The sequence below is a fragment of the Hyla sarda genome, chromosome 4 (genome assembly GCF_029499605.1).
Source record: "Hyla sarda isolate aHylSar1 chromosome 4, aHylSar1.hap1, whole genome shotgun sequence".
Lineage (NCBI taxonomy): Eukaryota > Metazoa > Chordata > Amphibia > Anura > Hylidae > Hyla > Hyla sarda.
The window spans coordinates 30645503-30670904 of NC_079192.1; the positions used below are offsets into that span (position 1 = coordinate 30645503).

At 44.7% G+C, this 25402-nt stretch overlaps 2 protein-coding genes and 1 pseudogene across 3 annotated transcripts; 1 reads left to right on the forward strand and 2 right to left on the reverse strand.

Annotated features, from left to right (window-relative positions):
* Nucleotides 1–973: 973 nt before the first annotated feature.
* Nucleotides 974–8816, forward strand: WDR83 (WD repeat domain 83; the record flags this gene model as incomplete). 2 transcript variants are annotated; one of them, XM_056570338.1, is given in 6 exon segments in its annotated part: nt 974–1142; nt 1343–1410; nt 1784–1892; nt 5562–5676; nt 6889–7048; nt 8567–8816. In XM_056570338.1, coding segments are annotated over 5 exon segments (617 nt in total), but the record flags the coding sequence as incomplete, so codon positions are not given.
* On the reverse strand, nt 7100–24203 carry DHPS (deoxyhypusine synthase). The gene is made up of 10 exons (XM_056570336.1): nt 23969–24203; nt 21624–21833; nt 17042–17155; nt 16563–16684; nt 16387–16483; nt 16214–16300; nt 14988–15093; nt 14564–14667; nt 8603–8728; nt 7100–7847 (listed from the first exon to the last, which is right to left on the reverse strand). The coding sequence occupies exons 2-10, from the start codon at nt 21816–21818 to the stop codon at nt 7755–7757; spliced, it is 1044 nt and encodes a 347-aa protein (XP_056426311.1). The 5' UTR covers nt 21819–21833; nt 23969–24203; the 3' UTR covers nt 7100–7754.
* Nucleotides 12816–12979, reverse strand: LOC130267942 (U2 spliceosomal RNA; annotated as a pseudogene).
* Nucleotides 24204–25402: the final 1199 nt, after the last annotated feature.

The window sequence follows — 25402 nt, forward strand, 5'->3', positions numbered from 1 at the left end:
ATAATCTACCTACTGGGGATACCATTCTAATGGAGGGGGGATAATCTACCTACTGGGGATACCTTTCTAATGGAGGGGGGATAATCTACCTACTTGAGGCATCTACCTTATGGAGGGGAAATATCCAACTGTTGGGGGCTTTTACCTACTGTGGGGGGGGGGGGGGGGGGGAATGATCCACCTACTGGGGGGGCTTCTACCGAATGGAGGGCCAATTATCTACCTAATGGGGACATCTAACTAATGGAAGAGGAATTATCCACCTACTTGGGACATCTCACTAATAAAGGAAGGGGGTTATCTACCTAATGGAGGGGAGAATTATCCACCAAGTTAGGGCAACTACCTAATGGAGGGGGGGATCACCTATTGTAGGCATGTACCTAATAGAGGGGGAATTATCCACCTACTGAGGACATCTGCCTAATGGAGGGGGAATCGTATAAATACTGGTGTCAGTAAGCACCACATTCTGGGCCACTATTTAGTGAGTAATTATATGGAAAACTGCAGGAAATTACTTTATATTAAGCATTTTGTAGCACGTCCCTTTCATAAAATAATTTATTTTAGGTAACTGTAATACCCCTTTAGTTGCATCTGTTTTGGGGAAAGCTGGGTGACCTCTAATGCTGGGGTTCACACTATGTATTAAGCAATATGGGACCGTATACTGTCGTATCCCAGCCGCATCTGGCCCTTATGTTATGTATTTCAATGAGCCGACCGGAGTCAAATGCTGACTCCGGTCGGCACATTTTTGCCCCTTATACTGTTTTCCCACCGGGCCAAAAACCGTGGTCTACCATGGTTTTAGGTCCGGTTAGAGAACCATATACTGGGTAAAAATGAGCCTCATTGAAATACATAACATAAGGGCCGGAGAGCGCCCGGTTTTCGCCCGCCCCCCGCCCCCCCCCCCCTCAAGCCATATATGGCCCTGTATTGCTTAATACATAGTGTGAACCTGCATGGTCACTACTACAGCTTTGCCGTATGTTCACTATTCTGTCAGGTTCTATAGATTCTTCTATAAGGTGCTGGGACTGTCGATCCCGCAGACCGGAGGCCATACAGATAATGGATGAAGCAAAGGACGGAATCTCCAGCATCAAAGTGTCCGACCACGAGATCCTGGCTGGGTCTGTTCTCTAATACTTTATACCTTTTTATAATTCATGGCGTCCTGTGGAGGGAGGGTCAGCCGCCATATCATATATAGGAAGCCTTGTCTTCTGTCTGTGCCCCCCCCCCCCCCCCCCAGTCTCCTGCCAACAATCCTCTGTTATGTCATCATTTGGCACACACGCCGCTCATACTAATTCCTCCCTGCCAATTTTAGGTCTGTGGATGGGAACCTGCGTCGCTACGACCTCCGGGCAGGAGTGATGTGTGCGGACTACGTTGGCAGTGAGTCACCCTTCATTATCCAGCATCAGTGATGCGGCATCGGTCAGAGGGGGCTCACATCACGGGTGCCAGTGTGTTTGTGCAGCCATGTACAATGAGTTCTTGTACTGATGGAACGAACTAAGTGGAGTGGATATGGTCATTATATAGGGATGGGGGGGGGGGGGGGGGAATCGCCTGTTATGCATCTACCTATAGCAGTGTTTCCCAACCAGTGTTCCTCCAGCTGTTGCAAAACTACAACTCCCAGCATGCCCGGACAGCCTTCGGCTGTCCGGGCATGCTGTGAGTTGTAGTTTTGCAACAGCTGGAGGCACACTGGTTGGGAAACACAGACCTATAATGACTTGTCTATGTTCTTACCTTCTCACAGGTCCCATTACATGTGTTAGTTTTAGCCAAGACTCCCAGTGTCTCTTGGCGTCATCGCTGGATTCCTGTCTTCGCCTCCTGGATAAGGACACAGGAGAACTGCTTGGAGAGTGAGTAAAATCTGGGATCAGCCTGTGTGTCCATCATCTTGTTAGCACTTTATGTTCAAAGATAGATAGTAGAGATGAGCGAACTTCCAGTAAATTCGATTCGTCACGAACTTCTCCGCTCGGCAGTTGATGACTTTTCCTGCATAAATTAGTTCAGCCTTCAGGTGCTCCGGTGGGCTGGAAAAGGTGGATACATTCCTAGGAAAGAGTCTCCTAGGACTGTATCCACCTTTTCCAGCCCACGGGAGCACCGGAAAGCTGAACTAATTTATGCAGGATAAGTAATCAACTGCCGAGCCGAGAAGTTCGTGATGAATCAAATTTACTGTAAGTTCGCTCATCTCTAATAGAGCAATTGGATATATATATATCTGTCTCTCTCTCTCTCTCTCTATATTAGGGCTGCACTATATGGGAAAAATGTGCGATTGCGATTTTGGGCATAAATATTACGATTGCGATATAATAAAAAAAATGGTGAAATCCCCCCATTTCATGTCCAATCGCCTCCATTTCACATCTTTCCCCCCTTTTTATGCCCACCGCCTATTTCACATTCTCCTCCCACTTGTCACATCTCTTTGTCACATTTCCCCTCCCCCTCTGTCACATTCTTGTACTGCAGTAATACACTGGGTTTCCCGGGCAGATTTCAAATCTTGCGCGGGACCCGGGAAACCTACTGTATTATTGCAGTACAAGACCTTTCCCCATCAGCCAATCATGTGACACTTCTGTGGCTAGTGATTGGCTGAAAAGGGAAAGGTCCTACTGTATTAAGAAGAGAGGAAACTCCGGAGCGCACAGAGACTAATCTGCAGGGATTGGGACTAGGTGAGCATAAGGTTGTTTTTTTTTCTTTTTCCTGCGCCCTTAGCTCAGGGTTTTTCTACCAGTGTGCCTCCAGCTGTTATGAAACTACTACTCCCAGCATGCCCGGACAGCCTTTGCCAGTCCGGGCATGCTAAGAGTTGTAGTTTTGCAACAACTGGAGGCCCCCTGGTTGGGAAACACTGATTTTTAGTATTTAAATTAGTTTTTACCTGCTCTGGCCGGCCCCCGCCACGGGAGCCACCCCGAGCAAATAATCGCATGTTTCCCCGGGGGGGTGAAAAACTCCGGTGGAAAACAATTTTATTTTTTTAAATCAACTGGTGCCAGAAAGTTAACCAGATTTCTAAAAATCTGGTCGCACATCCACAACATGCACCTTGATCTAATGCTTCTCAGCAGCATATATTAAACTAACAGGTAGGTAGTGTAGTTTATGATCAGGAAGTGCAAGCCCGCCAGCCACGTCATGACCACCTGTAAGTAGCGGGTCCCTAACATCCTGAACATGGTGCAAAACTGAGCAGCGACCACCAGTGCCCACAGAGTAGGGATCGGCCGATTATCGGTATGGCCGATATTATCGGCCGATAAACACGATTTTGGGCATTATCGGTATCGGCAATTACCTTGCCGATAATGCCCCCCCCCCCCCCGACCTGCGGTGGCAGGTCTCAGGACCCCCGGACAGGCAGGGGGAGAGAAGCGGGTGGCGGCGGCGGCCTATGGCACCGCAAAAGCCACTGCAGTGCATTGATTTAAAGCACCCGGTATAAGTTATAGGCTATCGGCCCTAACCTCCACCGATTATCGGCCCTAAAAAAACGATATCGGTCGATCCCTACCACAGAGGGAACGATCCACTGGCAGAGCAGCCCCAATGCCACTCAAACCAGTCCCTGGGCCGCGCCTCCCCACAGACATGGTGCCGTGGCAGCAATGGACGCCGCACCGCACCAGTGTGAACAGATGTAAAGGTCACTTACGCTGGGTTCCCACCACGTTTTTGCAATACAGTTCCCGTATCAGGATTTTAATAAACTGATTCCTCAAAACCTGACTAAACTGTATCAAAATGTGTGTACAAACTCTAACCTGTATACAGTTTGAAAAAATGTCCGATTGCATCAGTTTTTAAGAAAAAAAAACTTATACGTTTAACTTTTCACTCCATTATGAATTAAGTTTCACTTGTTTGATTGAAATTTCAAGTAAAAAAAATAAAAACTTTCCGTGTCAAACCGTATGGAACCGTACGCACATACGGTTCTGTATGGTTCCCATTGACTCCCATGTTAAAAAAAATAAAATACATACACTTTCCATATGGTTTTTTCACCCGGACCAAAAAAAGTGGTAGGCTATGGTTTTGGGTACGGGGGGAAAAAAATGGACAAAACCATACAAAATGCCAAACGGACACAAGCTGATGCATCGTTTGGCATATGGTTTTCAATACAGTTCTGTAAGGTTTTCACATTAAAAACGTATACGGGAACTGTATGGTGTGAACCCAGCCTTACCATGCGCTCCCAGACAGAGACTGGGAGGCTGCCAGAAAGAGTAGGGCCCTATGCAGCTTCCTGACAATTATATAGGCCTGGACTGAGGGGCAGAGTGCTGACCAAGTGAAAATAAAGAGGGGGATAGAAAACACAATGTGAATTCAAATAGAGAGGCTGGGAGCATAGGGCGAGTGAGCTTCTTCATCTGTTCACACTGGTGCTGTGTGATGTCCATTGCTGCCCTGGTGCAGTATCTGTGGGGAGGCGAGGCCCTGGGACTGGTTTGAGTGGCAGTGGTGAGGGGTGGTTGCCACTCAGTGTTGCGCCATTTAATGCTAGGGATGTTAGGGACCCGCTACTTACAGATGGCAGTGACGTGGCTTGTGGGCTTACACTTCATGATCCTAAAGTACACTAACTACCTGTTAGTTTAAAAATTTTTGCTGAGAAGTAGAGATGAGCGAACTTACAGTAAATTCGATTCATCACGAACTTCTCGGCTCGGCAGTTGATAACTTTTCCTGCGTAAATTAGTTCAGCCTTCAGGTGCTCCAGTGGGCTGGAAAAGGTGGATACATTCCTAGGAAAGAGTCTCCTAGGACTGTATCCACCTTTTCCAGCCCACCGGAGCACCGGAAAGCTGAACTAATTTATGCAGGAAAAATCATCAACTGCCGAGCCGAGAAGTTTGTGACGAATCGAATTTACTGTAAGTTCCCTCATCTCTACTGCGAAGCATTAGATAAAAGGTGCATGTTGTGGATGTGCGACCAAGTTTTTTTTCTCTAGTTGAATTCAGATTTGTAAACTACTTCCATTAAAAATCTTAATCCTTAAAGTACAAATCAGCTGCTGTATGCTCCAGAGAAGGTTCTTTTCTTTTTGAATTTCCTTTGTCTGACCAAAGTGCTCTCTGCTGACACCTCTGTCCATGTCAGGAACTGTCCAGAACAGGAACAAATCCCCATAGCAAACCTATGCTGCTCTGGACAGTTCCTGACATGGACAGAGGTGTCAGCAGAGAGCACTGTGGTCAGACTGGAAAGAACTACACAACTTTCTGTGGAGCATACAGACGCTGAGAAGTACTTGAAGGATTTAAATTTTATAGAAGTAATTTACAAATCTGTTTAACTTTCTGGCACCAGTAGACTTTTAAAATGTATATAGTTTTCCACCGGAGTACCCCTTTAAACATACAGCCATACCTGACCTAACCATCTATGTCTTTTCTGGCTGGATGTCTACCTGACACCTAGTGGTCAGGAGCAGTATCACATCTTTACAGTTTTCAGAGATGCCCTTTAACTGGCAATCATCTGTTCTGCACCAGGTATTCCGGGCACCAGAACACAAGCTATAAACTGGACAGCTGCCTCAGCGAGAAGGACACACATGTAGTGAGCTGCTCCGAGGATGGTTCAGTCTGCTTCTGGGACCTGGTGGAGGTGAGAACTCACATACCACAACCTTCAGGATTATATAGGGGCAGTATTATAGTAGTTATATTCTTGTATATAGGAGGCAGTATTATAGTAGTTATACTCTTGTATATAGGAGACAGGATTATAGTAGTTATATTCTTGTACATAGGAGGTAGTATTATAGTAGTTATGTTCTTGTATATAGGAGCAGTATTATAGTAGTTATATTATTGTATATAGGAGCAGTATTATAGTAGTTATATTCTTGTATATAGGGGCAGTATTATAGTAGTTATATTCTTGTATATAGGAGCAGTATTATAGTAGTTATATTCTTGTATATAGGAGCAGTATTATAGTAGTAATCTTGTATATAGGAGTAGTATTATAGTAGTTATATTCTTGTATATAGGAGGCAGTATTATAGTAGTTATATTCTTGTACATAGGAGCAGTATTATAGTAGTTATATTCTTGTATATAGGAGCAGTATTATAGTAGTTATATTCTTGTACATAGAAGCAGTATTATAGTAGTTATATTCTTGTATATAGGTGGCAGTATTATAGTAGTTATATTCTTGTACATAGGAGCAGTATTATAGTAGTTATATTCTTGTATATAGGAGCAGTATTATAGTAGTTATATTCTTGTACATAGGAGCAGTATTATAGTAGTTATATTCTTGTATATAGGAGCAGTATTATAGTAGTTATATTCTTGTATATAGGAGCAGTATTATAGTAGTTATATTCTTGTATATAGGAGCAGTATTATAGTATTTATATTCTTGTATATAGGAGGCAGTATTATAGTAGTTATATTCTTGTATATAGGTGGCAGTATTATAGTATTTATATTCTTGTATATAGGTGGCAGTATTATAGTATTTGTATTCTTGTATATAGGTGGCAGTATTATAGTAGTTATATTCTTGTATATAGGTGGCAGTATTATAGTAGTTATATTCTTGTATATAGGAGCAGTATTATAGTATTTATATTCTTGTATATAGGAGGCAGTATTATAGTAGTTATATTCTAGTATATAGGAGCAGTATTATAGTAGTTATATTCTAGTATATAGGAGCAGTATTATAGTATTTATATTCTAGTATATAGGAGCAGTATTATAGTATTTATGCTTGTATATAGGAGTATTATAGTAATACTATTCCAGGCTAGCATGTCTGGTGCACTCAGCTGCTACACTTACCCCTTTTTGTATCACCCTGTAGGGTTCCCTCGCACTCAAGCTCCCGGTCAGTAAAGGAGTCATACAGTCGCTCTCCTATCATCCCACTGAACCATGTCTACTGACCGCCAGTGAGGGAGAAGTCCAGCTTTGGAGGGGTGAGGCACCAGAGGAGGGCGGTAGCAGCGGATCACAATAACAGTGTATATATATTTTTATTATTTCTATTAAATAAAACAAAAGTTAAATTTTGGAAACAATCTCTTTATTATTTCCAAGGCCTTCAACCGCATACATCCAGATAATTACAACTTCAATAAGTGTAAGTAACTTACAAGGTGAATAGCAAACTGGCTGTGCACCTTAGACCAGTGAGCCTCCAGCTGCTTCAAAACTACAACTCCCAGCATGCCCGGACAGCCTTTGGCTGTCTGGGCATGCTGGGAGTTGTAGTTTTGAAACAGCTGGAGGATCACTGGTTGGGAACTACAACTGCACCAGACCACGGAGGCATCTCCTGTGATAACAAAGGGTCGGCCATTTTGAAAACCAACATGCCCACCCTTCTTTTGCTGACAGTCGTCAGGGAGTGAGGATATTTCCAGTGTCAGCCAGCATTATATACGGCCACCATTACTGTGCGATTGAGGTGACTCTCTTCAGACATTGGCATATACAGGGCTACAATACCCAGAATACTGCAGTCACCCAACATCGAGGGGGAGCAGCAGGTAGCTGAACACTTTCCTATACCCATGCCGTGTGTTCTAGTTGTACGCCTGGATATCTCTATTACCCCAGCAGAGGATGGAAGCTCAATGCAACTGAGTGTCAGCCAGGAGCGCAGCATGCAGAGCCCAAACCATAATGGGGGGGAAAAAAAAAAGTCTACATGTCCTCTACACGTCATCAGTCCTTCTCCTCGCCCGGGAAATCTGCTCGTCTCTGGGCAAATGTCTGAGCAACAAGCAACGGGAAAACCAGGCTGGCGTCTGCATATACCTGTGGGCAAAATGTAAGGTATTATCACATCATGGGTAATTATATTCCTATAGGAGCAGTATTATAGTAGTTATAGTCTTATAGGAGACAGTATTATAGTAGTTATATTCTTGTATATAGGAGCAGTATTATAGTAGTTATATTCTTGTATATAGCAGTATTATAGTAGTTCTATTCTTGTATATAGGAGCAGTATTATAGTAGTTCTATTCTTGTATATAGGAGGTAGTATTATAGCAGTTATTTTCTTGTATATAGGAGCAGTATTATAGTAGATATATTCTTGTATATAGGAGGCAGTATTATAGTAGTTATATTCTTGTATATAGGAGGCAGTATTATGGTAGTTATACTCTTGTATATAGGGAGCAGTATTATAGTAGTTATATTCTTGTATATAGGAGCAGTATTATAGTAGTTATATTCTTGTATATAGGAGCGGTATTATAGTAGTTATATTCTTGTATATAGGAGCAGTATTATAGTAGTTATATTCTTGTATATAGGAGGCAGTATTATAGTAGTTATATTCTTGTATATAGGAGGCAGTATTATGGTAGTTATACTCTTGTATATAGGGAGCAGTATTATAGTAGTTATATTCTTGTATATAGGAGCAGTATTATAGTAGTTATATTCTTGTATATAGGAGCGGTATTATAGTAGTTATATTCTTGTATATAGGAGCAGTATTATAGTAGTTATATTCTTATATACAGGCAGGATTATAGTAAAGCTGCAGAACAGTCCTTCACCTTAACTGGATTGGCATCCATGCGGATCTTTCCCCAGGACACAGCCTCATCTGGTCTGGCTCCAGCATCCGACCCATCAAATTCTTGAGCAGTGTTCACATAAACAGCGTAATCTGCACCATTCCTCTGTTAGAGGGCGACAGTAAAGTGCTATAAAAACTGCATATGAAGAAACTTTCCAGCCTGATGCACATAAAGCTTACTTTATAATACACTTTAAGATCTCTGCTTGCTGTCGGTAAATGGGGACATTAAAATCCTGAGGTTAGGAAACCAGACAGACATATTTCTTCTCACATTTAAAAGGGAACTCCGGTGGGGAAAAAAATGTTTTCTAATCAACTGGTGCAAGAAATTTATACTAATATGTAAAATACTTCCATTTAAAAATCTTAACCCTTCCAGTACTTATCAGCTGCTGTATGCTAATGGGAATATTGTTAAGTTGTTTGCAGTCTGACCAAAGTGCTCTCTGATGACACCTATGTCCATGTCAGGAACTACTCAGAGCAGGAGAGGTTTGTTATGGGGATTTGCTCCTACTCTGGACAGTTCCTGACATGGACAGAGGTGTCAGCAGAGAGCACTGTGGTCAGATTGGAAATAAATGCACAATATTCCCTGTAGTATACAGCAGCTGATAAAAAAAAAAAAATGTAATCCTTCCATTACTTAATAGAAGTAATTTACAAATCTAGGATCATTGGGGGACACATTATCGATGGGTATATGCTCTTGCCACTAGGAGGCACTGACACTACGAAAAAAAAGTCAGCTCCTCCTTTGCAGGATACACCCACCCATTGGAAGTGAGGTAATCAATTTTGTCCCAAAGCAGTAGGAGAGGAGTGGGAAAAACCACTAGAGAAAGAGTCATAGACTCGTCCGTAAGGGGTGAGGACAAGACCCCAGGCCAGAGACAACAGAGGCCCAGAAACTGAGCTCCCGGAAGATCCCCCATCCAGGGAGATGGACTAGGACGCCAAGGGAAGTGGTCGTCTTTTGCAGAGACTCTAAAACCCACGGTCCATACAGAGAGAAAAGAAAAAGGTCAATTAGGAAGCCAGCGGGGCTAGAACCATCCCGGAAGGAAGTAGGAAATCAAGCCCCAAGGAACACAGAACCAGACAGAGGGTAGCTCGGCTAAGAAAGATGGAAAAGGGCACAACAAGAGAACCCCATCCAGATTCAAGAGAACATGGCGGAAAGACGCCAGGGAGAGCAGTGTACGCCTGAGCAGAAGGCGAACACAGGAAGTGGAGACAAGAAAACCACTGGAAAAAAAAAGACGGAAACCGGCTCTAGAGGTCTGGTGCATAAGAGCGATGACCCAAACATCTGGAGACCCAAAACCCCCAGGGGCCCGCCCCGAGCACCCAGAAGGCAAAACTAACTCAACTGGTGCAATCTGGATGACCCGAACGCCCTCAATCTTGGGAGTACATGGACAGAGCAGATGCCTGAGCCACCGTACACAGGAAAATACCTGGAGAGGGGGGAAAACTGTCGCCCCAACACGCCCCCCCCCCCCCCCTGCCAGAACAGAGGTGCTCATCAGTCGCAGGTCTTTAGAACAAGATCACAGGAAGGCCCGAGGCACACCACACTGAACAGAAGGCAGGGTGGGCTCTACACCTGCAGAGGACCTTAGCATACTTAGGGACACAGACATGGCTACCTCACGACAGTAGTGGGGTACCAAACTGCAGACATCCAAAAGTCTGGCAGAATGGAAGACAGACTAAGCACCCAATAGTGTATTACAACGTGGCACTATGAGAAAAGGGGAAGAGAGTGTTTAAGAGACGCCCGCACCCCAGCTCCTAACAGTGCTACACACCAGGACTGCAGTCGCAGATGCAAGAGATGAGGGATGCATGTGAGGCAGGAAACATGCAGACACAGAAGAGGTCCCACGAACCCATAGAGGCACACATTGTAGAACTTCACATGGAAGGAGTCATCGGACTGCAGTCACGGGAGCGGTAGGAATGGGGGAGGTGATCTGGTGGATTAGAAAGCCATAAAGACACAGTCTGGCTATCTGGCATAGGGACCATGGCCACACCTGGTCCCGCATTCAGAACCACACACTAAAAGCGGGCTACCAGCTTTAAGTCATTAGAGCGGCAGGCATGTGGAGAGGGACCTGGTAAAGTAGTGAACCCTACTAACCAGCATGTGGCGCATTGCAGAGGGCCCATGGAACAACATGGGGAGACCCACTCGGAACTACGCCTAGGAAGTGGGTGACCTGAACTTCCGCCACTCTGTGGGAAAAGTATGGTAGTTGACCTAACGTAGCAGTAAACTACAGGGACAGTCGTCCGGCTGACTGGTGGGGAATTCCTAAGCACACAGGAACACTCCTTCGAACCCTCCCACAGACAGTGGGGCACAGGAGTGCGGACAATCTTATGGGCAACCTGGTGGTGTAGGAGACCATGCAGATCAATGACTGGCAGCAGTCCCTTGTGCCTGCAGGAACCCTCAGACAGAGTCCTCACACCAACAGTGAGGTACGGGAAGTCACAGCTATGCATGCGGCAGCGCAGAGATGGGAGACAGACAGCGGCGTAAACTGTGCAGACAACAGTCAGGCTTAAGAGTGATAAGGGGACACAGGTCAGATTAAGCAATAACTGTGCCCCTTTGACACATAGAATCCCCGTAATCCTGGGAGATCGTAGGAGGCTTAGGAGCTGTGGATTGTATCCCCTTCGCCCTCCATAGGGTCCGCAGGACACGCCAGGTCACTCCACCGCACACCACGCACTAGCAGTGAGGTACCGGAACTTCAGCCGCAGATACACCAACCCTTGGAGAAGTGACAGGCGGCAAAGAAAACCATGCAGACCACTGTCTGACTTACTGGTATGGGTCCATGTAGACAACAGGGCACTCCAGCAGTCATCTTGCACTAGTAGTGGGGTACCGTAATCCAGCCGTGGATGCGGCAGTTGTGAGATGAGTGACAGGCGAGACTGAGAGCAGGTGCAATCCATGGCCACGCAGGGACACTTCAACGGAGACCTCGCACTGGACGTCAGGATCCGGGAGCAGCAGTGGCAGCCTGTGGAGGAGGGAATAATGTATGTACACGTCAAGAACACCTGCGGACATGGCAAACATGTCATGGGAACCAGTGGTAGAGAAGAAACAGTCCTGACTGTAACCCTGGTATCTTCCAAGGGATCATGAAATCCCTGGCACGACCCGCCACAGTGATTCACTTATTTCCCTGACAGAGTGAGAACCCTGACGAAAGCAAGAATACCAGAGACATACCGCAGCTGACTCAATGCAGTGTGTAATATCAGGTCCCGTACAGGGTGATGGAGACAATATAGGAGCCCCTGTATACAGTCTTAGAAAAAAAGAGCCCGGCAGATATTTTTGGTGCACTGTACCTGAAGATACTGCCATAATCAGGTCAATGCATGGGGCGACGGAAGCAAGCTTCGAAATGGGCCACTGTTCTCAAAAATCCATTTAATATATGGCCAACAGATAAGGGGTTAATATCTGATACGTCCCCTAAGGACCAGGGGGGGGGGGGGGGGGTTCCGTTTTTTGCTCCTTGCCTTTAAAAAATCATAACTCTTAAAATTTTGCACCTAAAAATCCATATGTTTGCTTATTTTTTTGCGCCACCAATTCTACTTTGTAATGACGTCAGTCATTTTGCCCAAAAAACTACGGTGAAATGGAAAAAAAAATCATTGTGCGACAAAATTGAAGAAAAAAACGCAGTTTTGTAACTTTTGGGGGCGGTTTAATTAACAATATATTTTTATAAATCGGACATTTCCGCACGCGGTGATACCACATATGTTTATTTTTATTTACACTGCGTTTTTTTTTTTTTTTTTTTTTTATGGGAAAAGGGGGGGGGGGGTGATTCAAACTTTTAATAGGGGAGGGGTTAAATCATCTTACACTGCACACACTGATCTTTATCATTGATCACTGGTTTCTCATAGGAAACCAGTGATCGATGATTCTGCCGCTTGGCTGCTCATGCCTGGATCTCAGGCACTGAGCAGTCATTCAGCGATCGGACAGCGAGGAGGCAGGTAGGGACCCTCCCGCTGTCCTGTAAGCTGTTCGGGATGCCGCGATTTCGCAGCGGCGATCCTGAACAGCCCACTGAGCTAACTGGCAGTTTTTACTTTCACTTTTAGCCCAGTGGTTCAGCTTTGAGCGTGTGGCTAAAGGGTTAATAGCGCTGTGATATGATGCGGGGTCACCGTGGGACCCCGCGTTATATCACAGGAGCGGGACCAAGGACGTACTCATACGTCCTTGGTCCTTAAGGGGTTAAACTGATAAGAACAGAAACTACACTTTATCTTAGCCAAAAGGATGAGAAGCGATAGATCGTACAGGCTAAGGTTGTAATTTTGTGTCCTCAGAGGTCACAAGGGTGCATGGAAAAGAGGGCGCCAAACACCACTAAATGGTCTGAGCAGCAGAGATTCCTTTTTTTTTTTTTTTTTTTTTTTTTTTTTTTTTTTTTTTTTAAATACACACAATAAGTACGGAAGCGTGGGGAACAAGGCGCCTTGCGCTGAATCTATATGATCCCCAAAGGTAGAACGGACTAGGAAGCCCGCACCATGTCCCTCATGCAGGGACACTAAGGAATACTCATGCTGCAGCCTCGGAGCGGCGAAGGTACGGAACAGCTCACTTGGAAGCGCCTGCTAAGGTGCCGCACAGCTCTGAGGCCAGGGGACAAGAGCGGGCCGGACCAAGGCAAACGAAGTGCCGCCGACCCCTGCAATGAAGGAGGGGCGAAGCAAGATGCCGGTGGAGGGGTGGAGCAAGACGCCGCTGGAGGCGCCCATCATCAGGGCCACGGGAGTGATCCTGGCAAGTAGGCACTGCCTGGCCTCCTGGTCTGTACGCTCTCAGGGGGAGAAGGACGGAGCCACGTGCCACCATAGCCCCCTGAAAAATGTAGAGTAGGTGCAGTCCGGTCTCCTGGGGTGCGCTGGCTCAGGGGAAGAAGAAAGGTGGCCATGTGCTGCCAGAGCCCTTGACTCCCGCCGACTGAGCCCCCAGCGCGCTGCAGACCCCCACGGTAGAGGAAAACATAGCTGGCGGAAAGGAGGAATAGAAAAGCTGTTCAGAGGTGAGCCGGAAAAGAACGTCTGTGGAGGGAGCCACTGCAAAAGGCCAGCGGCTGTCCTCCACAGGACAAAGTATGCAGACACACAGCCCTCCCATGAAACCCTGAGCGGGGGTCCTGCAATAAAGGACAGAGTCCCTTTTTAAAGAGGGGAGGCAGGGTACATACTCACCTGCGGACTCCATCTTCTATACTCACCCAGGCGTCTCCAACCAGCTTATGGCCATGCTGCATCATACCAGGCTAAGATGGCGGGGCGAGCAGGGGCAGTGGGGGACCCGGACCCCGGGTACAACCTCCAGGCGCTGGCTGTTGGGGAGAAGGGGTTAACAGTACATACTCTATGCCCGGTGCCCCTTCATAGCATACGGGGAAACAAGCTCCCCACCTGAAAAAGGTAAACAAAAAAGGGAGAAAAAAACCTAAACAGCCCTTACTCGAAAATAATAAAAAAAAGGACCAGGTCTGAGGTGCTCCCAGACATGTGTTTTGTCTCCTACTGACACTTGCTAAAACTGATTACCTCAATGGGTATATCCTGCCAGGGAGGAGCCAACTTTTCCTAGTGTCAGCAGTATATATATATATTTATTTTCCACTTATTTCCACCGGAGCTCCCCTTTAAGGGCTTACTACACTTGTAGGCAATTTAGTTGCACAGACATTTTGAATCAGTGGGCAGAGATCATAGGACCTGTGTTTCGCCCAAACAGGCGAAACCTAAAATCTTAAGACCACCTGACTGCCCTCCTACAGAAAGTTATATAACATACTATCTCTCCCTGGTATGACATGACCATCCCCAATGCCCTATAGTCTCCACTTACCATGAGGTTGGCATTGCAGATGTGATGCTTCACCAGTCCTCCGCCCAGGATAATCATCCCTGTCTTCTTAGCAAACACCACCGAAGAGTTCAGCCTCCGAATGTCTGATGGAGAAACAACAGGTACAATGATCCCTTTGTGTATTAGTTCTGCTTAGAGTCTAAGTCGCCAAACTGTGGACCTCCAGCTGTTGCAAAACTACAACTCCCAGCATGCCCGGACAGCCTTTGGCTGTCCGGGCATGTTGGGAGTTATAGTTTTGCAACAGCTGGGGGTCCACAGTTTGGAGACCACTGGCTTAAGATTTAGCAAAACACGTTAAGACACTGAGTAATCCCCTGTCTAACTTCAGTGAAAGGCCTAATGATTCCCCATATATGCTTTTTCATACATAGAATACAGGCGGCCATAAACAGTTCCGTACCTTCAACAATGTCCAGTTTCAACCCAGGGTTCTTGTAGGAGTGAAAATACAGCATATCCCCCAATGATCCGTCTGTGAGCGCCGGGCTGTACACAGGAATATTGTTCTGACAGAGAAAAAAATCTGCATCATATAGGGGCACAGCTCCTCCCTCCTGTCTATATCACCCTGTGGTGGGAGGAGCAGACTCCATGTCATATAGCTCCTCCCTCCTGTCTATATCACCCTGTGGTGGGAGGAGCAGACTCCATGTCATATAGCTCCTCCCTCCTGTCTATATCACCCTGTGGTGGGAGGAGCAGACTCCAAGTCACATAGCTCCTCCCTCCTGTCTATATCACCCTGTGGTGGGAGGAGCAGACTCCATATCACATAGCTCCTCCCTCCTGTCTATATCACCCTATGGTGGGAGGAGCAGACTCCAAGTCACATAGCTCCTCCCTCCTGTCTATATCACCCTGTGGTGGGAGGAGCAGACTCCATGTCACATAGCTCCTCCCTCCTGTCTGTGTCACCCTGTGGTGGGAGGTGCAGACTCCATATTACATAGCTCCTCCCTCCTGTCTATATCACCCTGTGGTGGGAGGAGCAGACTCCATATCACATAGCTCCTCCCTCTTGTCTATATCAACCTGTGGTGGGAGGAGCAGACTCCATATCACATAGCTCCTCCCTCCTGTCTTTATCGCCCTGTGGTGGGAGGAGCAGACTCCATATCACATAGCTCCTCCCTCCTGTCTGTGTCACCCTGTGGTGGGAGGAGCAGACTCCATATCACATAGCTCCTCCCTCCTGTCTATATCACCCTGTGGTGGGAGGAGCAGACTCCATATCACATAGCTCCTCCCTCCTGTCTATATCACCCTATGGTGGGAGGAATAGACTCCATGTAACATAGCTCCTCCCTCCTGTCTATATCACCCTGTGGTGGGAGGAGCAGACTCCATATCACATAGCTCCTCCCTCCTGTCTATATCACCCTATGGTGGGAGGAATAGACTCCATGTAACATAGCTCCTCCCTCCTGTCTATATCACCATATGGTGGGAGGAGCAGACTCCATGTCACATAGCTCCTCCCTCCTGTCTATATCACCCTGTGGTGGGAGGAGCAGACTCCATGTCACATAGCTCCTCCCTCCTGTCTATCGCCCTGTGAAGCAGATTCCACATTGCATAGATGCAAAAAAATTAGCATTGCTTGTTTATGCTGTTCTCTACCGTTACCTTCTGAGCCCAATAATACACAGAATCGGGGTGATTTATCTCCTTTCCTAGACGGGAGATCATCTTGGATGGTGTCCACTTGGTCCCCTGCAGAGGAGAAGAACAACTATGGTTGGGCGACATCGCTCATCATCCACTATCGTATACTGCCCCAGCGTCCATCTTGACCTCACCTCAGTGTCTTGTTCTAGCACCATCTGATCCAGTATCGGCGTTATCCAGTCCTCAAACAAGCAGTAGTTATTATTGGGAACTAGCAGGTTCCCAATCCTGTAAGGAGGGGAGATTATCAGGTAACAGGAGGAACAGCCCAGACTCTGACCCCCTCCCCAATGTGATATTAACTTACCTATTGATGCCCTTAGGCCTCAGCTCTGCCCCCTTCAGGCTGAAGTCTCCTAGGTAAGTAGGAGCAAGGCATTTGATCAGGTCCTCCTCTACACCCCCAGCTGTGGTGACAATTATATCAACCTAGACAGAGAAAGAAAGAAAAAAAAAGAAAAAAATTATATATATACATACACACACACACGTAGTATTATATTATTTGTATTTTTATTATTATTAAAATTTGGTATCCCTGTGTACGGATTTGTCCAAACTATTAAATGATCACATTCCTGGTCAATGGTGTAAACTCGAAATGACAAAATATTTTCTTGGTCACATCCCAGAAAAAAAAAAAAAAAAATGGAATAAAAAGTGATGAAAAAGTCAATACTAAAAAAAAAAAATATATATTATATATAATTTTTTTTTTTTTAAATGCTCAAAAACGATTCAAAACAAATTTGTGAAGGTGGCGAGATGACCTCCTCCCCCACTCACCATCTTGTGTTCTGCCAGGTATCGGATGGTCTCCCGCACTCCTGAGCTGATGAGATTAGAAGTGTATCCCAGTAAGATGATACATCCGTCAGGGGAGGACAGCTTGGCGTCAATCTGTAGGGACACACGGAAATAAATCTTCAGCCGTACGCTTCTAGAATTCCAAGCCAAGCTGTTATATGAAAGTGCTGCCGATTTGTAATCATTCGCCATTATAAGATCTCTGTTTACTGTCACTGAATGAGAACATTCTTGTGAACATCCCAAAAATCTGTTTGCTACAATTGTATCCATAAACCAATAATAAGAAGTGCCATTAAAACAGTCTCTTAACGTGTGTTTTTAAGAGAACCTCTTATGATCTTGTTAAATTTTATAATCCTCCCAGGTCACTGCCCCCATCATAATAAAACACCCCCCGGCCTTTATTTTTTATTATTTGTTTGTTTTCTACCTTTATATTGCTCTGTATTTTCTGCTCATTCTCAGTCACATTCACAGACTGGTAAAGGGGTGTTCCCCAGCAGGCATGACATCATCTGAAGCCATACAGGGGAGAACTTCCTCCCTCACTCTGCTCCACACAGCCCAGCGCAGTTCAGTGTGAAATGAAATATGATTGGCTAAGGCACACCAGGCAGCTTTTCCTGATTTTGGGGGGGGAGGAAATGTGCTCTGGACAAGTAGGGCAGCTTTTTTTTTTTAATACAAGTAAAACAGAAAAAAGTTTATTTTTATTTTATTTTTTTTAAACAAAGTACATTAGAAATATTTTATATTTACCATAAGGAGTGGAATAGCAAAAATTAGTTTTAACGACAGTGCCCATTTAAATAAAATTGCTCCACACACATTTGTCCAGTTATTGTGCCCAGATAGTTTACACAAATACAAGTAAGGAATGGAAAACATACACACTGGTAGCAACCAAAGTAATCTGCCACCTAGTGGATGCAAATCACTTAAAAGGGGTAAATGAACTGGTGCCAGAAAGTTAAACAGATTTGTAAATGACTTCCATTAAAAAAAAGTCTTTATCCTTCCAGTACTTATTAGCAGCTGTATGCTACAGAGGAAATTCTTTGCTTTTTTTAAATTTCTTTTTTGTCTTGTCCACAGTGCTCTTTGCTGACACCTCTGTCCATGTCAGGAACTGTCCAGAGCAGCAGAGGTTTGCAATGGGGATTTTCTACTGCTCTGGACAGTTCCTGATACGGGCATCAGGTGTCAGCAGAGAGCACCCTGGACAAGACAAAAAAAAAAAATTTAAAGGGGTACTCCAGTGGAAATTTTTTTTGTAAATCAACTGGTGCCAGAAAGTTAAACAGATTTGTAAATTACTTTATTAAAAAATCTTAATCCTTCCAGTACATATTAGCTGCTGAATACTACAGAGGAAATTATTTTCCTTTTGGAACACAGAGCTCTTTGCTGACATCACGAGCACAGTGCTCTCTGCTGACATCTCTGTCCATTTTAGGAACTGTCCAGAGCAGCATATGTTTGCTATGGGGATTTTCTCCTACTCTGGACAGTTCTTAAAATGGACAGAGATGTCAGCAGAGAGCACTGTGCTCGTGATGTCAGCAGAGAGCTCTGTGTTCCAAAAAGAAAATTTCCTCTGTAGTATTCATCCGCTAATAAGTATTGGAAGGATTAAGATTTTTTTAATAGAAGTAATTTAGAAATCTTTTTAACTTTCTGCCACCAGTTGATTTAAAAAAAAAAAAAAAAAAAAGTTTTCCACCAAAGTACCTCTTTAAAAAAAAGAATAGAGTTTCCTCTGTAGCATACAGCTGCTAATAAGTACTGGAAGGATAAAGATTTTATAAGAGAAGTCATTTACAAATCAAAATTTCTGGCACCAGTTGATTTAAAAAAATAATAATAATTTCCACCGGATTAATAATCTCTCGACGCGTTTTTCCACCAAATTTGTCATTGGTTTCCTCAGGAGAGATATCAAAGTATGCTCCCCGAGTTATTGTAAGAGTTTATAATCTAAATATTTCATTAGAACACTTGTGCTGGAATTTTAGCAAGACAAATAATTTGTGACCCACAGTAATGTACACAACTGGGATATGCCGAAATATGGTGCCAGACTGTACCACATATTGCACATACGTTATTGGCACATTCAACGGCATTTATGTAAGCCCCACTATTGCACATCAGATAGTTTGCGCTCAAGATGGCTTTCGTATTGTACTATAAACAGGTTGTAAACACCACCACACTGCGTTCACACAGCCGTATACACCCGTCCCGTTCTTCTCCCGTCAAAATTAAAAACGGACTTTAAAAAAAACAGACAACGGATACAAACGAATGTTATCCGTTTGGATCCGTTTTTTTTTCTGTTAATACACCAAAAAAAAAAGATATTTTTTTGTTCTGAGCATGCTCAGAAGTAAAAAAAACGGATCAAAAAACGGATTGAAAAAACGGATGCAAACAGATGACATTAACCCCTTAAGGACACATGACGTACTGGAACGTCATGTGTCCGCTCCCGATCTATAACGCGGGGCCACGGTGTGACCCGGGCCGGGACCCATGGCTAATAGCGCGTGGCATTGATCGCTGTGCCGTGCGCTATTAACCCTTTAGACGCGGCGTTCAAAGTTGAACGCCGCGTCTAAAGTGAAACCATGCCAGTTAGCTCAGTGGGCTGTTTGGGATAGCAGCGGTGAAATGGCGGCATCCCGAACAGCTTACAGGACAGCAGGAGGGCCCCTACCTGCCTCCTCGCTGTCCGATCGCCGAATGACTGCTCAGTGCCTGAGATCCAGGCATGAGCAGTCAAGCGGCAGAATCATCGATCACTGGTTTCCTATGAGAAACCATTGATCAATGTAAAAGATCAGTGTGCGCAGTGTTATAGGTCCCTATGGGAGCGATAACCCTGCAAAAAAAGTGAAAAAAAAAAAAGTGAATAACCCCTCCCCTATTAAAAGTTTGAATCACCCCCTTTTCCCATAAAAAAAAATAAAAAATAAAAGTGTAAATAAAAATAAACATATGTGGTATCCAAATTATAATGTCCGAATTATAAAAATATATCGTTAATTAAACTGCACGGTCAATGGCGTACGCGCAGAAAAATTCCAAAGTCCAAAATAGTGCATTTTTGGTCACTTTTTATATCATGAAAATATGAATAAAAAGCGATCAATAAGTCCGTTAAAAACTTCAGATCACGGCGCAAAAAATGAGCCCTCATACCGCCCAATACACGGAAAAATAAAAAAGTTATAGGGGTCAGAAGATGACAATTTTAAACGTATACATTTTCCTGCATGTAGTTATGATTTTTTCCAGAAGTCCGACAAAATCCAACCTATATAAATAGGGTATCATTTTAACCATATGGACCTACAGAATAATGATAAGGTATCATTTTTACCGAAATATGCACTGCGTAGAAACGGAAGCCCCCAAAATTTACAAAACAGCGTTTTTTTCAATTTTGTCTCACAATGATTTATTTTTTTCGTTTCACCGTAGATTTTTGGGCAAAATGACTGACGTCATTACAAAGTAGAATGGGTGGCGCAAAAAATAAGCCATCCTATGGATTTTTAGATGCAAAATTTAAAAAGTTATGATTTTTTAAAGGCAAGGAGCCAAAAACGAAAATGCAAAAACGGGAAAAAACCCCGGTCCTTAAGGGGTTAAAGGCTCAAACTTTCCATAGACTTTAAATGTTAAATTTATTGTATCCGGTTTTTTTTCTTCCGTTTTTTTGGACGGAAGAAAAAAAAATACTGTATGTGCCGTTTTTTTTATGCCCTAAAGAAAAAAAAAAAAGAAAAACGGAAATGAGTGCAAGACGGGTGCAAACGGATTGTAAAAGAATCCCATTGACGTGAATGGGATTTTTTTTTTTAAACGTTTTGAATCCGTTTACAGCCTGCAAAAAAAAGGAAACGGGGATAAAAAAAAAAAAAGGAAACGGGGATTTAAAACAAAAAAAAAAAATACAAAAAAAACGGGGACAAACGGCCGTGTGAACGCACCCTAAGGGGGAGATTTATCAAAACCTGAGGAAAAGTTGCTGAGTTGCCCCTAGCAACCAATCAGATTGCTTCTTTCATTTTTGAAAAGTGAAAATGAAAGAAGCGATCTGATTGGTTGCTAGGGGCAACTCAGCAGCTTTTCCTCAGGTTTTGATTGCTCTCCCCCTTAGTGAGGTATTGTTTACAAGCTGTACATTAGCTATTTTGAGTGCAAACTATCTGGGCACAAGTAACACATTTTGTTTTTGGGTGAATTTTAATAAGATTAAGTGAAATACTGTTTTAGCGGCACTTCTTATTAATGGTTATGGTATTATTGCGGAGAAGTATCCGGAAAGGGCAGAGGATAGGCCGTACAACTATCCTCATCTGTATCTAGTCAATCATCTAGACCGGTGGGTGCCTCCAGCTGTTGCAAAACTACAACTCCCAGCATGCCCGGACAGCCGTTGGCTGTCCGGGCATGCTGGGAGTTGTAGTTTTGCAACAGCTGGATGCACCCTGGTTGGGAAACACTGACCCAGGTCACATGAAGGTCTTTGGGGGTCTCAGCCGCTCACCATGTTGTTGACCTCCTGCACCGCCTGCCCGTAGTGCGTGGCCTGGAAGCCCGTGGTGAGGTAACTCTGCAGCAAAGCGTCATAGTTCACCCCGCGGTTGAAGTCGTATCCTCGGATCTGGGGCGTTCCTTCCGGTAGAGGGTTGCTGGGCATCAACACCGCCCCCTTGGCTTCACTGGGCACCTCTCCTGACATGGTGATGATCCGAGCCTGAGATATAGGGCCATATATATTAGGTGGAGATGACCTAGAGCAGTGATCCCCTCCCCCCCAAGGTGCTGCTCTACAACTGCTGAAAAACTACAACTCCCAGCATGCCCTGACAACCTTGGTGATCACAGCTCTAGGTACATCGCTAAACACCGAGCACGAGGCAATATGTCAGCAACATGAAATGTCATAAAGATAGAAGATCATCATCCACAACACACAGCAACTATGTCATATGAGAGATTCATGGTCCTGCACTACAACTATCACAGAGAACACACACACAGTACACAGGTAACAAACATACACACACACAGGCTGCACACGCACACACACACACAGGTTACACACGCACACAGGTTACGCATGCACAGGCTACACACGCACATTACCCGTGTCCCGTGCGCACGTGTGTTACCCGTGTACTGTGTATGTGTTTGTGTGTTACCTGTGTACTGTATATGTACAATACACAGGTAACACACACACACACACACATACAGTACACAGGTAACACACACACACACACACACAGGTTACACACGCACACACACACACACACAGGTTACACACGCACAGGCTACACACGCACGTTACCCGTGTGCGCGTGTGTTACCCATGTCCTGTGTATGTGTTTGTGTGTGTGTGTGTTACCTGTGTACTGTATATGTACAGTACACAGGTAACACACACACGTACAGTACACAGGTAACACACACACGTACAGTACACAGGTAACACACACACACACACACACGTACAGTACACAGGTAACACACACACACGTACAGTACACAGGTAACACACACACAGTACACAGGTAACACACACACACACACACACGTACAGTACACAGGTAACACACACACACGTACAGTACACAGGTAACACACACACACACGTACAGTACACAGGTAACACACACACACACGTACAGTACACAGGTAACACACACACACACGTACAGTACACAGGTAACACACACACACGTACAGTACACAGGTAACACACACACACACGTACAGTACACAGGTAACACACACACACACACGTACAGTACACAGGTAACACACACACACACACGTACAGTACACAGGTAACACACACACACACACGTACAGTACACAGGTAACACACACACACACGTACAGTACACAGGTAACACACACACACACGTACAGTACACAGGTAACACACACACACGTACAGTACACAGGTAACACACACACACACGTACAGTACACAGGTAACACACACACACACGTACAGTACACAGGTAACACACACACACACGTACAGTACACAGGTAACACACACACACACGTACAGTACACAGGTAACACACACACACGTACAGTACACAGGTAACACACACACACGTACAGTACACAGGTAACACACACACACGTACAGTACACAGGTAACACACACACGTACAGTACACAGGTAACACACACACACACACACGTACAGTACACAGGTAACACACACACACACGTACAGTACACAGGTAACACACACACACACGTACAGTACACAGGTAACACACACACACACACACACGTACAGTACACAGGTAACACACACACACGTACAGTACACAGGTAACACACACGTACAGTACACAGGTAACACACACACACGTACAGTACACAGGTAACACACACACGTACAGTACACAGGTAACACACACACACGTACAGTACACAGGTAACACACACACGTACAGTACACAGGTAACACACACACACGTACAGTACACAGGTAACACACACACACACGTACAGTACACAGGTAACACACACACACGTACAGTACACAGGTAACACACACACACACGTACAGTACACAGGTAACACACACACACGTACAGTACACAGGTAACACACACACACACGTACAGTACACAGGTAACACACACGTACAGTACACAGGTAACACACACACACACGTACAGTACACAGGTAACACACACACACGTACAGTACACAGGTAACACACACGTACAGTACACAGGTGACACATGCACAGTACACAGGTGACACATGCACAGTACACAGGTGACACACGCACAGTACACAGGTAACACACGTACAGTACACGAGTATATAACACACTATTATATTCACACCCACCTCTATCGCAGGCTCACATGGCACAGTATCCTACGGAAGCCTCTCGGGCCAAATCTAATACCAGGCGGAGCTCGCAGTTCCTGCGCGGAATCAGAGAAATCAACTGACCACGCCCACTACACGGCGGGTAACACAGGGGGCGTGGTCTGGGCTCATCTCCGGCGTGTCAGCTTGTTGCCTGGTAACCGAGTTGTGTCTGTGATTCTGGAGCATATGAGGCTGCCCACGTGTGACTGCTCACAGCTCCTGTGTCGTCATATCCGGCCTGGGCTTCATACCCAATCTATAACATGCACACTGGGAAGTTACTGGGGTTCACCATGGCAACCATTCATAGTATTAGACTGCCATATAGCGCCTGCATATACCATATCGCCCTCTGGTGGTAATCGCTCATACCATTCTATACTGCGGTGTTTCCAAACCAGGGTGCCTGCAGGTGTTGCAAAACTACAACTCCCAGCATGCCCGGACAGCCAAAGGCTGTCCGGGCATGCTGGGAGTTGTAGTTTTGCAACATCTGGAGGCACCCTGGTTGGGAAACACTGCTATACTGTTATGCTTTTACTTTTCATTCTGATTCCGAGATTGTTTTTTCGTGACATATTCTACTTTATGTTAGTGGTACATTTTTGGCGATACTTGCATCATTTCTTGGTGAAAAACTCCAAAATTTCATGAAAAATTAGAAAATTTTCAAATTTTGAAGCTCTCTGCTTGTAAGGAAAATGGATATTCCAAATAAATTATATATTGATTCACAAATACAATGGGGGAGATTTATCAAAACCTGTGCAGAGGAAAACTTGCCCAGTTGCCCATAGCAACCAATCAGATCGCTGCTTTCATTTTTATGAAGGCCTGTGAAAAATGAAAGAAGCGATCTGATTGGTTGCTATGGGCAACTGGGCAAGTTTTCCTCTGCACAGGTTTTGATAAATCTCTCCCAATATGTCTACTTTATGTTTGCATCATAAAGTTTTTACTTTTTGAAGACATCAGAGGGCTTCAAAGTTCAGCATCAATTTTCCAAATTTTCATGAAAAATTCAAAATCTTAATTTTTTTTTCAGAGCCCTGTTCAGTTTGAAGTGGATTTGAGGGGCCTTTCTGTAAGAAATCCCCCATAATGGACCCCATTATGAAAACTGCACCCCTCAATGTATTCAAAATGACATTTAGAAAGTTTGTTAACCCTTTAGGTGTTTCACAGGAATGGCAGCAAAGTGGAGGAGAAAAATCAAAATCTCCATTTTTTTTACACTCGCATGTTCTTGTAGACCCATATTTTTTTATTTTTACAAGGGGTAAAAGGAGAAAAATCCCCTGAAAATTTGTAACCCAATTTCTCTCGAGTAAGGAAATACCTCATATGTGGATGTCAAGTGTTCGGCGGGCGCAGTAGAGGGCTCAGAAGGGAAGGAGCGACAATGGG

Excerpts from the sequence above, each read along its gene's own strand:
- DHPS (XM_056570336.1), bottom strand. The coding sequence starts at position 21,818 with ATGTCAGGAGAGGTGCCCAGTGAAGCCAAGGGGGCGGTGTTGATGCCC. Across the intron at positions 8,729-14,563 it reads TCTGCAATGCCAACCTCATG|AGGAATGGTGCAGATTACGC; the intron begins GTAAGTGGAGAC and ends GCCCTCTAACAG. Across the intron at positions 7,848-8,602 it reads TGGATGCCAATCCAGTTAAG|GTATATGCAGACGCCAGCCT; the intron begins GTGAAGGACTGT and ends TTTTGCCCACAG.